We start from the raw sequence: 13,825 nt of genomic DNA, 5'->3' as shown, positions 1-13,825 counted from the left end.
TTCTGAAGGAATTTTGGTGTGAAGATATGCAAGATGAGTGAAGCAGAGAACTAGCTAAGTGGGGTAGGCAGGAGAACAGAATCCTAGTTAAAAAACAAAACAAAACAAAACACAAAACCAGCCATGTACAGAAGCCTGTGAATGAGAGAGAGATTGCTGAGCATACTCAGTAAACTCAAAGTGGTTCGTAATGGCTGGTGTAAAAGTGTGAAATGGGGGATTGAGAGAGAGAAGGATGGGCCAGTAAGTAAAAGCTGGACCAAGCCTTGCTGATTTTAGACTTTATTCAGAAGGCAACAGTCATTGGAGGGCTTTCCAGAGAAACAATATGATAAAATGTGTAATTCTTGACTACTGATCATGGTGGTCTAAAACAAAGTAGTGGTATTTAGGATAGAGAGACTAGCAGAATGTCGGGGGAGATGCATTATGAACATACAGCACACATACACTCATAATTTTATTAAAATAAAATCATATTCTACATTATTTTGACAATTTTAGCTTAGCTTTATATCACACAAAATCAAATATCTTTATACATCTTTTTTATATGTTTGTTTTGGTTAAGGCATACATACAGTCCCCTAGATCTTCTAAAATATTTATTGCTTCGTCTTTTGCATTTTAAGATTTTAATTGATCTGGAATTTGATTTTGTTTGAGGCATGAGATGGGATTTAATTTTATTGTTTTCCAGATGGCTAGTGCCATTTATTAAGTAAACCATTCTTTTCCCTTTGAATTGAAATACTGTTCTGTGGCATATTAAAACTTCTCATATACACAGATTTACTTCAGCAAAAAGGCATAATCTTATGCTTTTTTGCAATGTGTTTACTTATTATTTTCTTATCTCACAATATTTTCTGGAATCTCCAAGATAATATTGAAAGTGATGATTGCAAGCATACTTGTCAAAATTTTGGTTTTAGTTGAAATGCTTTTAGTATTTCACTATTTAGAATAAGCTGTTTCTGGTTTTGGAAAAGAACTTTTATTATATTTGAACAGTTTCTTTATATCCTATTTTATTCAAAATGCTTATTAAGACTTGAATCTCAGAGTTTTCCAAATCTACTAATATGATCATATTATTTTGTTTACTTTTATGAATGTAATAATTTATGCTGATATATTTTCTACTGCTGAACTACCGTTTCATTTCTGATATAAATCCTACTTGGTCATGACAATTTATTCTTTTATAAATTGCTAGATTCTATCTGCTACTATTTTTGCAAATATTCATAAGAGAAATTGGTCTTAGTATACTATATCAGGTTTTGACATAAAGTTATATGGGATTAATAAAAAGAATTGAGTGATTTTAATTTTTTTCTATAGCCTGAAAATATTTTTAAAACTTTGCAATTATCTAGTTTTTTTCCCAATTGCTAGCCAGAACTCAGGTTGCCTATTTCTTCTTGGGTCAAGTTTGGTCATTTATACTTTGCCAGATACCCATTTCCATTCCATTTACACATTTGTTCACAGAAAGTTGCATGTTTCTTTTCTGATTTATCTATTTCATCTTAATATGTGCCTACGTATTCTTATTCCAATTTAGTTATTTTCTTTCTGAATTTCAGCTTTTATCTATTCCTACTCTGTAGGTTTTTCGCTTAAGCTCATTACAGTTTTCTTACTCTGGAAGCTCTTTATTTACTTATTTTTGTTGTGAAAACATTTCTGGCATACGTTTTCCTTGCGTATGATTTTGTTGTACCTCAGAATTGCATATGATGTAGATTCCTTTTTATTGATTTCTAAAAGTTATAATTCCAATTTTGACTTTCCCTGTAATCTAAGATAATGTATTGCTTAACTTTCAAATATATAAGCCACCTTTTTGTTATTTCCATTTATTATTAATTTTTTATTGTTATTAAAATGTGATCTGCAAAATACTTAAAATATTATGGGGTTTTTGTGGTCAAGTATTTGAGCAATTTTTGTATTTTACATACATATAATACATATGTACATGTACATATGTTTTGAGTTTGTTGCTTTTGCCATTAAATTTTATTTTTCTGACTGCCTTTTTATTAGTTTTTGTTTATTAACATTTATTTAATTTCTTTGATTTTGCTTTTTATTTTTGATCTTTTGGTTTCTCAAAAGGACACATTGGGCCGGGCGCGGTGGCTCAAGCTTGTAATCCCAGCACTTTGGGAGGCCGAGACGGGCGGATCACGAGGTCAGGAGATCGAGACCACCCTGGCTAACACGGTGAAACCCCGTCTCTACTAAAAACTACAAAAAATTCCTAGCCGGGCGAGGTGGCGGCGGCGCCTGTAGTCCCAGCTACCCGGGAGGCTGAGGCAGGAGAATGGCGTGAACCCGGGAGGCGGAGCTTGCAGTGAGCTGAGATCCGGCCACAGCACTCCAGCCTGGGTGACAGAGCGAGACTCTGTCTCAAAAAAAAAAAAAAGGACACATTGAAGTTTTTCACTAAAATTTTATTTTTATCAAGGTTTTCTTCTATCTTCATTGTTCTGTTTTATATAATTTTATTTAATTTCTCTATGATTTTGCTGATTTTTTCATTAGATACCTTGGTACTGAGAGACATGTATTAATGTTTCCTACTATAATTGTAGTCGTATAGAATTCTTCTTTCATTCTTTTTGTTTTGTTTTGTTTTTTTGTTTTTGTGAGACGGAGTCGTGCTCTGTTGCTCAGGCTGGAGTGCAATGGCGCGATCTCAGCTCACTGCTACCTCTGCTCCGGGTTTCAAGCAATTCTCCTGCCTCAGCCTCCTGAGTAGCTGGGATTACAGGTGCCTGCCACCGTGCCCAGCTAATTTTTGTATCTTTTAGTAGAGATGGGGTTTCGCCATCTTGGCCAGGCTGGTCTCGAATTCCTGACTGTGTTATCCACCCGCCTTGGCCTCCCAAAGTGCTGGGATTATAGGTGTGAGCCACCGTGCCCAGACTCTTCTTTCATTTTTAATTTTGAAAATAAATAATTCTGAAAATATATAATGCTTTATTGAAATATGATTTATGTACCATACAATTTACCCAACAGAAGTGTACAATTCGATGGTTGTTAATATATTCACAAAGTTTTGCAACCATCACTACAATCCATTTTAGGACATTTTCATCACTCCAAAAAGAAACCCCATACTCATTAGCAATTAATTCCTAATTGTTTTTGCTTTATATATTTAGCTACAATGTTGCTTGGTTTATGTCTCTTAGGTCTTCTCTGTAAATTGTGATTTTGTTTTACTTTGTCTCTTTTTATTCTGTTTATCACTTCTCCCCTTAATTCTACCTTGTTGATACTAATATTGCCTCTCATTTCTGCTTTTTTTCTTGCAGTTTCTTTGAATTCTTTGCCTGTTGATTAATTTTCAATCTTTTATTTTTTAATCACCTTTTATAAGTATAATTCTTGTAGAGGGAGTGAGAGTTTTCTCATTTAATGGGATGATTTATTCATTTACATTTACCTTAATCCATGATGTATATGATTTTCTTGATTTATCATACTTATTTTACATTGTTTTTGTTTCTGGTCTTTTGCTGTTTTGATCATTTTGACATATATATATATAAAATACTTGATCTTGTATTTGGAGAGTTCTACTCTAATTTCCCATTTCATTATTGATTATCTTCCTTTTTCTCTTAGTAAAATTAGACCCATGGGTTTTGTATTATTTTAAAACAATATCAATTATTTTCTTTCTAAGATTATATTATTCCTACCTCCTCAAATCCCATTAAGAAGAAACTTTTAGAATAGATTTACTTTTCTTTTCTCTACCTTCTCCCCTTTCCTCACCATCCAACTCCTGTGTTTTGCTGCGATTATTTAGTTTCAGAATATGAATAAAATTTACCTTGTGGTAGTTTGGTAGTTTTTCTGTGTATCAGTAGTTCGTTTGTTTGTTTATTTGTTTGTTTTGAGATGGAGTTTCGCTCTTGTTGCCCAGGCTGGAGTGCAGTGGCGTGATCTCGGCTCACTGCAACCTCTGCTTCCTGGATTCAAGCAATTCTCCTGCGTCAGCCTTCCTGAGTAGCTGAGATTAGAGGCATGCGCCACCATGCCCAGACAATTTTGTATTTTTAGTAGAGACGGGGTTTTTCCATGTTGGTCAGGCTGGTCTCGAACTCCTGACCTCAGGTGATCCGCCCACCTCGACTTCCCAAAGTGCTGGGATTACAGGCGAGAACCACCGCGCCTGGCCTGTATCAGGAATTTAAAATTAGTGTTCATATTACAACTGTCCAGGTAATAGGTCATTATCCATAATATATATATATATTTTTACATTCACAGATTTAAAAAAAATTATTTTAAATTCAGCGGTGCATGTGCAGGTTTGTTGTATAGGTAACCTTGTGTCATGCGGGGTTTGGTGTTCAGATTATTTCACCACTCAGATATTAAACCTGGTACCAATTAGTTATTTTTCATGATCCTCTTTCTCCTCCCAAAGATGGCTTCCCAGTGAATGCTTCCTGACATTTACACTCTTGTCCAGTAATTTTCAGTACAAGGTGTCACTCTGTCACTCAGGCTGGAGTACAGTGGTGCAGTCACAGCTCACTGCAGCCTAGACTTCCTTGGGCCCAGGTGTTTCTCCCACCTCAGCCTCCAGAGTAGCTGGGACTGCAGGCCTGCACCACTATGCCTGGCTGTTTTTTTTGTATTTTTAGTAGAGACAGGGTTATGCCATGTTGCCCAGGCTGGGAACACCAACTGCCTTTTTTTTTTTTTTTTTTTGAGACAGGGTCTCCCTCCACTGCCCAGGCTCAATGCAGTGGCGTGATCACGGCTCACTGCGACCTCAACATCCTGGGCTTCAGTGATCCTCCCACCTTACCCTTCCAGGTAGCTGGGACTATGGTCTACAGGCCTGTACCACTGTGCCCTGCTAATTGTTGTATTTTTCGTAGATACGGGATTTCACCATGTTGGCCAGGTTGGGTCTTCAACTTCTGGGCTCAAGCGATCAGCCTACTTTAGCCTCCCAAAGTGCTAGGTTTACAGGCATGAGCCACTGTGCCAGGCCTAACCTGCTCTTTTATTCAAGTCTCCCTTCAAACATTGTCTCCCTGAGGAGAGGCAGATACTCTCTTTCCTCTACCTCCATGGGTACTCCTGTGTACCCCTGTTGTAGCCCAACCATAATGTAATTTAATGTTCTGTAGGGGCCCACGAGAGAAAATCACATGTCTTTTTGTTTTCATATCCTTAGATGTGGCACAAGTGCAACCTTAAAAGGTTAGTAATATTCACCAAACAAATACTTAGCTGAATGCTTAATTTCTATGAAACAATGCTTATTCTCCAGGTATCAGGCGTTATGCCAGTGATAGATATGCAGACATAAATAGGGCAAGATCCTCGTCCTCAAGAAATGCCATCTGAGCTGGGGTGGGAAAGCAGATGAGAGACAACAGGATCGGGTCGTGAAGGAACAGATTCTATTTCATTTACAGCTAAGGGATGCCAGCATTTATGCTATCCACCTTTTTTAAAAGAGGTGAATTAACAGTAGTTAAAAATTCTAACTTAACTTACCCATTAATAAGAGCAGTTTTGTTATGAATTTTGCCCCTCGAGGAAGTGTATTCTTATAGACCCAGATGTCAAGCTGTCATAGAATCTTGTGATGTGAGGAGATGAGCGTTGTCTATAGGTTTCAAGTGATTTACTGTAAGTAGGGAGTTTGCGTCAATCGTAGGCGGAACCTTGGGAGTCAGAATTGCATCAGTTGTCTGAATTGAATTACTTTGTCTGTGCTTTCTGAATTTTGAGATTAAGGTTTAAAATGAAAGTCTTGGCTGTTGACTTGTAGCATATTTGTAAAAGTTGAAGTAATCTTTTCTTAGTTTTAATATTTTCAAATCTAATAGTTTTTTTCTTCCTTTCTGATCTTGTGCAGTTTAACAGTTCTGGGAATAAAAATCTTTATTCGTTAATTGAATATTACGGGTTTATATAGAACTGCGCAAAGAGTAGTTTGTTGCCTGTGGTGAACTTACCTAGTTGTTATTTTCTGGATGATTCTTCGGGATCCTGGCATTAGACACAGAACATAAGCTTATGCTGTATTGTCTTTACATTTGTGTGCACCATAACTGTGAGGGCCTTTTCAATGTTATGAGAAATGCAAGTTAGAAAAACTTCTCTTTTTCTCTTCAATGCATGTGGACCCGAAGTCTTTTGAAGATACAATTCTTCAAAGTTTAGAAGCAATCCATGGAATATTTTCAGTGGCATATGGAATATAGTAGTTCAGCATATATGGTCAGTTTATAGGAATTTTTATTTATTCTGTATTTAGTTTTTAATAAGAATTTCATAACTGGAAGATTTCATAGCAACAAAGGACTGTCATTGAATGTGTATATAAATGTAACTTGTATGTTAGAGTTTTCTAGTTAAAACATAGTGATGGTGATGTAAGGATTTGGCATAGAAAGAAGTTTTAGTGAAGGCAGTGAGAATTAATGTTAAGACAGAGTAATCAGACCAGGAGAGTATCGTTTGATAAGCCAAAAGAGATGAGAGTTTTAGGGGGAAGGGATGATTAATAGTGTCAAATTAAAGGAAAAACAGCAAACAAGGTTAAGTAAGATAAGGACAAAACAGTATATATTGGTTTAAGTATTTATGAAAGCAGTTTCAACAGAGCAGTCAGAACAGGAGCCTAATGGCAGTGAATATTATCTATCTTGTTTTCTCTTTTACACTAGCGAACTGGACAGATAAGTACTGGTATTATCAATTCTGGCTGACATTATTGTTAGTGAATGCAACATATGTTGAAGAGCGGTCTTGTAACCTGGCAATGTGAGATGAGTGGTGATATTTTTATCTTAATAGGTGACTTTCTCAACAAGTCTTGAGCATCCAATCCATGAAACCAAAATGAATATGAAATGCTTATTAATAAAGGGATTCTTTCTCACTTAGGTTTTCTACTTATTTTCCTATCACATTGATTTTAAGAAGTTCTTTGTCAAACTGACTTCTTGGCTACCACAAATTTTAGACTCTATAGTAAGCTCTTAAAGAATATTAGATGTGCTTTGACTATTTTAAAAATAATATTATTCACTCTGTTCATTTGCCTCACTTCTGGCTGGGAGGAACACTCAGGGAATGATAAAGGTAGGAAAGCAACTAAGCTGTAGACAGCCTAGATTGCTCTGCACTCTAATGGGGCGCTAGCAAAGTGACCTTCTTTTTCCCAGCCCTGCCTGATTTGCAGGACTTCCAAATGAGATGAAGTAAATGGAGTAAGAAAATATGAATATGTAAACTACATGTGTTGATTTCAACCAATGTCAAAGGAGAAGCAATAGAGTGACTTTAGGTAGAAGCTGTCTTTAATATGAAGGCCAAAATCTTTTATATGTGTTATAGTCCTCCTTGGCACATAAATTTCCTCATTTTTCCTCAGATCATCCTCAAGCGGGGATCTTGTGATCACATGTGATTCTGCTTCTTATTACTATGGAATACATTGTGCACACTTATTTATTTTTCATTATAATATCCAGCACTATAAGGTGGAACTCCTTTTGCCAGGGCATCAGGGAGTGATTATATATGGAGAAAACTTAACAGTAACCTTTAATTTTATTTCATCAGATTCCTACTCCATTCTTGGCTGCCCTCACTTTTGTGGGTGAAAGAATGCAAATCATTCCACAGTTCTGACATTATTATTTTCTTGTTTTGTCTCATTTTCCCTGGGGTCTAGCTGACCTGCATGTCTTTCCCTGAGAATGCTAATGAAAGCCTTTTGTTTCCACCAGATAGCTTGATGCCTCTCCCCGCTCATGTACCATAGATTTCCTCTCTGGTTTATATTTTCCACTTAATACATGCATTTCGATAAGAAGTAAGATGATAATATGGATGGTATTTGGACATAATATGTAGGCAACTTGGATATTCTATGAAGAATGGGGAAATCATTAAGAAAAAGAAAAATATATGATTTGTGATAACTACTGCAAGGCTATTGAAAGGTGAACAGCTAGATTAGCAACATTTAAAAAGCTGATGCTCTGAGAGTTAGGGGGAAGGAAGGGATAAACAGGACTTTTAGGGCAGTGAAATGCTCTAGGTGATATGATAAGTGTATATATATCATTATACATTTGTTTAAGCCCACAGAATACGCAATATTAAGAGTGAACCCTAATGTAAACCATGGACTTTGGATGATAATAATATGTCATGTAGGTTCACAGATTGTAATAAATGTACCACACTGGTGGGGGATGTGATAATGGGGCAGGCTGTGCGTGTGTGGGGGCAGAGAGATATGGGAAATAACTGTGCCTTCTGCTCAATTTTGCTGTGAATCTAAAACTGGTCTAAAAATATGTAGTTTATTTAAAAACAAACAGAAAGGTTCATGTTCATTAACATTTTAGAAGTATCCTGAAGATGAACTGAAATTTACTTTTTCTGATTTAAGACGAGTGAATTAACCTATGTGAAAATTTGTGGATCCAAGATAAATAACCTTTGTTACTTCACTCAGTAGTTACTCTTTTGATGAGCACTTAAAAAGCTATAAATTCAATTATTTATATTAGACTTCACTAACATTTGCTTCCCATTTACCTCTAGGTTTGAAGTTTGAGGAAATTCAAGAAAGATTTGGTGAAGAGTTCTTTAATATATGCTTTCATGAGAATGAGAGAGTCCTTCGAGCTGTAGGTGGCACTTTGCAGGACTTTTTTAACGGCTTTGATGCTTTGTTGGAACACATTAGAACTTCTTTTGGAAAACAGGCCACCCTGGAGTCACCGTCTTTCCTATGCAAAGAGCTTCCTGAAGGCACTCTCATGCTCCACTACTTCCACCCTCACCATATTGTGGGGTTTGCAATGCTGGGGATGATTAAGGCTGCAGGAAAGAAGATCTATCGGCTGGATGTGGAAGTGGAACAGGTTGCAAATGAGAAGCTATGCTCTGATGTTTCAAACCCAGGCAATTGTAGCTGTCTTACTTTCCTTATCAAAGAATGTGAAAATACTAATATCACGAAGAACCTTCCACAGGGAACCTCCCAAGTTCCTGCGGACCTCAGAATTAGCATCAACACCTTCTGCAGAGCCTTCCCTTTCCACTTGATGTTTGACCCCAGCATGTCAGTCCTTCAGCTGGGGGAAGGTCTAAGGAAGCAGCTTCGATGTGACACTCACAAAGTGCTCAAGTTTGAGGACTGCTTCGAGATTGTATCTCCAAAGATTAATGCCACCTTTGAGAGGGTCCTACTGCGACTGTCTACCCCGTTTGTGATTAGAACCAAGCCTGAGGCTTCTGGCTCTGAAAATAAAGACAAGGTAAGTGGCTATGGACTTGAGATGGGAGATAGGAACCAGAAGAGTAGATAATTATTTCAGTAAATTATGTGGTGGCTGTACTTGTAATTATTTAGGTGAGAGAGCTCAAAGTGCCATTTAGAAGATTACTGGTCCCTGGATGTATGTAAAAAGATTTGGCCCCATTCCCAGCCATTTTGCATAGTGTCTGCCTCCTCCATTAATTTATTTCAGCATATAAAAAGAAGACATTTATTAATACTAGCTATAGCAATTACAAAAATGATAGAACTCACTAAAAACCTGATAATATAAACTCATGAATATTTCCACTGACTCTAGTCAAATTATAAGAAATATAGCATTTCAACATTGTGGGGCATGACTGCAATATCTTTAAATATATAGGCTAAAAGTTACCTTCACTTTGAATATGTTCTTTTCTAAATTTCATAATCTAGAAACATCTGGTTTACATCCTATTTTTGTCTTAATAGTCAGAATAATGTATTCCCCAGAAGTGGAGGATTGACTATCTCAAGACTTCTTTTCTGTTTAAATTTTAGTATTAAAATAGAGATTCATTGCTTTAGAACATGATCACTAGTTGAGAGAATAAAGTGAAGACTAGGAAATTTTTTGTGGATTTCTTTGAATCCTTTTGTGAAATCTGGATTATAAATTATGAATAATTGATGAAAAGACAACAGAAATAAATCTTAAAATATTTGGGTTTAAATGAACATTTTGTCCCTCAGGTAAAATTTTTTTAAAAGTCAACATTAAAATAGATGATAAAATGTAAAGAAAAATAAACCATGACTTTTTACATTTAGTAATATACTTTCAGTGATTAAAGGGAAAAAATAACGTTAATTTCCAGGTAGAAATTTGTACAGTCATTCAGTTTCCAGTAAAGTGTCTTTTCAACATTTTGTACCAGGGTAAATAAAGTTCTTTTAGGCTATTCAGCCTGTTTCCAAGCATTTGGGGCAAGCTATTAGCTATTAGAAATGACAGGTTGCTCTGGGCTAAAGGAAAGAAGAGTTGTGGAAGTAATTAAAGACTCAGTGAAAATAATTTATACATATTCTGGAGTAATATAAATAAATGAGGAAATAGCCCTCTGAAAGCAGTGCTTAACATGTTTTTGAGGATTTTATACAGGATTGTTTCATGATTGATGATTTTTATAATTTTGAAGTTCAATGAAAAGTTTTTTTTTTTTTTTTTTTGAGACGGAGTCTCGCTCTGTCACCCGGGCTGGAGTGCAGTGGCCGGATCTCAGCTCACTACAAGCTCCGCCTCCCGGGTTTACGCCATTCTCCTGCCTCAGCCTCCCGAGCAATGAAAAGTTTTTTTAAAAAAATTAGGGAAGGATGGCTGGGTGCGGTGGCTCACACCTGTAATCCCAGCACTTTGGGAGGGCGAAGTGGGTGGATCACCTGAGGTCAGGAGTTTGAGACCAGCCTGGCCAAGATGATGAAATCCCATCTCTATTAAAAACACACAAAAAAATGAACTGGGTGTGGTGGCGGGTGCCTGTAATCCTAGCTACTCAGGAGGCTGAGGCAGGAGAATCGCTTGAACCCGGGAGGCAGAGGCTGCAGTGAGCCGAGATGGTGCCACTGCACTCCAGCCTGAGTGACAAGAGTGAGACTCTGTCTCAAAAAAAAAAATTATTTGAGAATGATAGAAAGATGCACACTTATTCAATATGACTAAATCAGGTGGTTTAGGAAATTAATAATGTTTTTATCATGCAAGTCCAGTGATTTGAAAATAAGGATAGACCTGGATTCCAGTTTGGCACATTTGGATATTTTAGTCTGAATGAATTAGCATTATTTGATCATAAGATGTTTTAAATACAAATTGTCACATATGTATATTATATGTATGCTTAATAATTGCTACCCATTTTGAAGTCCTTTAGAATGGAAGAAACTTGTTAAATGTGTATTTTTGTTCACATTTGTAGCTGCTTTAAAAGGAGTTATTCTCTCTCTTTAATTTAGGGAATATCTAAACTCTCAGTTCTGTTTTACAGAAGTACAATATTTGGCTAGGAGAATTTGAAGCATTTTTAGCCTTTAGAATTGATGTTGGTATTTTTGTAAATATGTCTGAACTAGAATATATTATTATCAATGTTGCTTTATGTATTTTATCGATTTGGGAAAAATTAATTCATTTTAAAATTACTGCTTCAGGCTTTTTCCCCTTATATTTCATTTGGCTTCTATTTCTATTTAATTTGTATACCAGGGTAAGAAATAGACATAATGAAATGATGACTCAAATGTCAAGGCCCCCTGCCAATTCCAATAATAAGGAACTGTGCTCATTGAGGATATGCAATTATCATTTGAACATGTTAGTGGCAGCTTAAAAATAAAGTAATAGGCAGGATTTTTAGTTAAAATAAGGATAGAAATCTACTCATCCTTTTATTTATTTCTGCTTACTCACCTGAGTTTGCCAGAATGGGACATTTGGGAGGCTACAGCTGCCCCATATTGATACTATAGTCAGTAAAGTTGTCACATACAGTCTTACCTAGATGAATAACATTTTAAAATTAGTATGTCATCAAATTTCACATTTACAGTTTATTAAAACATGGAAAGAAGAAAAATAATATGTAAAAATTGTGTTTATGTTGATAAATTTGACTTTGTCTTCATTATTTTCCCCATAATAGCTGTTCTTGTTAATGTGTACCTCTGTGATGTCTGAAGTCTCTAATTTTTTAGTTGGCTTTTATAAGAAAATGCTATTTTAAAATAATTTATATTTATTCCTTATTCTAACATTGAGGGCTCTTGTAATTTAACTGTTTTGTCTGTGCATTTAATACCAATGAACCACTATGTCTGCCATAAAAAAAATCAAGAGCTAATCATGTAGCTGTATGACAGCTAATCATTTGCAGATTGAACTGCAATGCTTTTGATAAACCATAATCTTTCTCATTGTCTGTTATCAGTCACAGGTTAATTGTATGACTAGAGGTAGAAAACGCTCACGAATGATTTAGTGAGATGGAAATGAATGGAAAGCCATTGTCCTAGCCTCCAAAGTATTTACATCTTTATCTTGCTATAATGAGCTATAAAGATGCAAGGGTTGGTCATCAGAAGCAAGGGTGTCACTGAGGGGCATCTGACGCAGTTATCAGTGGCAGGCTTCAACAGTCTTGAGGTTAGACTTCCAATGGCTTGACCAAGTTTTGATTGCATCACTTGGTTTCCTCTACATTTTCTCTAAGTCATCATCCATGCCTCACATATTCTTCTCTCTGCCTCTCTATTTTCTCTCCCCCCCCACCTTATAGTATTCCTGTGTTTTCATCTTTCCCTAAACTCAACATCCTTTCATCATCTTTTATTATCAGATGTCAAACATTAAGTATGAATGAATTGGTTATTTTTAAAAAACCCAACAGATTCAGTATAAAGACTGAATTAATCCATGTTAATTTGTGTTGTGTATCCCTTTTACCCCATTTATATCAAATATTGTTCTGATAATTTGGAAATGTATTACATAGATCTTTTGAATTATAAGACATTGTGGTAAATTTGAGGTGAATTTTTTTTTGCAGCTTAATGAGCAGTTTGCAGGTTAATAGTTAGTCCATGTAAACATAACCCACTCATATAGATTACAAAGATTCTTTGTATAGAGTGAATCTTGTTTGAGTGAACAGTGTTGTTAGAAATGAGAGTAATAGCACATAGCTTCCTTCTCTGCCAGGTAAGGTCATGATGTGTGGTGAAAGTATCAACAGACTGGGAGAGAGGTGTCTCTGACAACTATGATCTTAGTAAATCTTTTTAATGTTTGAACCTCAGTTTTATACATTGGAAATTAATGAACCTAGACAAATTAATATTTTTACTCCTTTACAAATCATACCTAACATATATACATATATATGAGATCAATTGATCATGAAGGTTTTTTTCTTTTTTTCTAATTTTTTTTAAAACATTTTTATTTTTGGAGACGGAGTCTTGCTGTGTCTCATCCAGGCTGGAGTGCAGTGGTGCGATCTCAGCTTGCTGCAACCTCCACCTCCCCAGTTCAAGCGATTCTCCTGTCTCAGTCTCCTGAGTAGCTGAGACTACAGGGTTGCACTACCACACCCAGCTAATTTTGTATTTTTAGTAGAGACTGGGTTTCACCATGTTGGCCAGACTGGTTTCAAACTTCTGACCTCAGGTGATCCACCCGCCTTTTCCTATCAAAGTGCTGGGATCACAGGTGTAAGCCACCACACCTGGCCATGAAGCTTTCTTTCATCTCTATGTTTCAATGAATTCAGATGCGTTTTAAAAGAGAGGTGCGGAGAATCTGACTTATCTACCGTGAAGGGCTCATCTTGTCATCAAGAATTAGTTAAAATAATTCTCTGACAGTTTAGGCTGCCTATCTCAGAAAGTTATTTGGGAGGATTAAATGACATAATCCATGTAAAATTCTTAGCATCTTTGACCCCAGGG

At 36.1% G+C, this 13,825-nt stretch overlaps 1 protein-coding gene across 1 annotated transcript in view; it reads left to right on the top strand.

Moving 5' to 3' along the window:
• GUCY1A2 (guanylate cyclase 1 soluble subunit alpha 2) overlaps positions 1-13,825 on the top strand; it is a 317,332-nt gene that overhangs the window by 69,948 nt on the left and 233,559 nt on the right. Inside the window, exon 4 of the mRNA XM_023208016.2 lies at positions 8,620-9,338. Within this exon, the coding sequence (XP_023063784.1) occupies positions 8,620-9,338 (719 nt within the window). The remainder of the gene's footprint in view (positions 1-8,619; positions 9,339-13,825) is intronic.

Source organism: Piliocolobus tephrosceles, chromosome 13 (assembly GCF_002776525.5).
Source record: "Piliocolobus tephrosceles isolate RC106 chromosome 13, ASM277652v3, whole genome shotgun sequence".
NCBI classification, from domain to species: domain Eukaryota; kingdom Metazoa; phylum Chordata; class Mammalia; order Primates; family Cercopithecidae; genus Piliocolobus; species Piliocolobus tephrosceles.
This window is presented reverse-complemented; position numbering and strand designations above follow the sequence as displayed.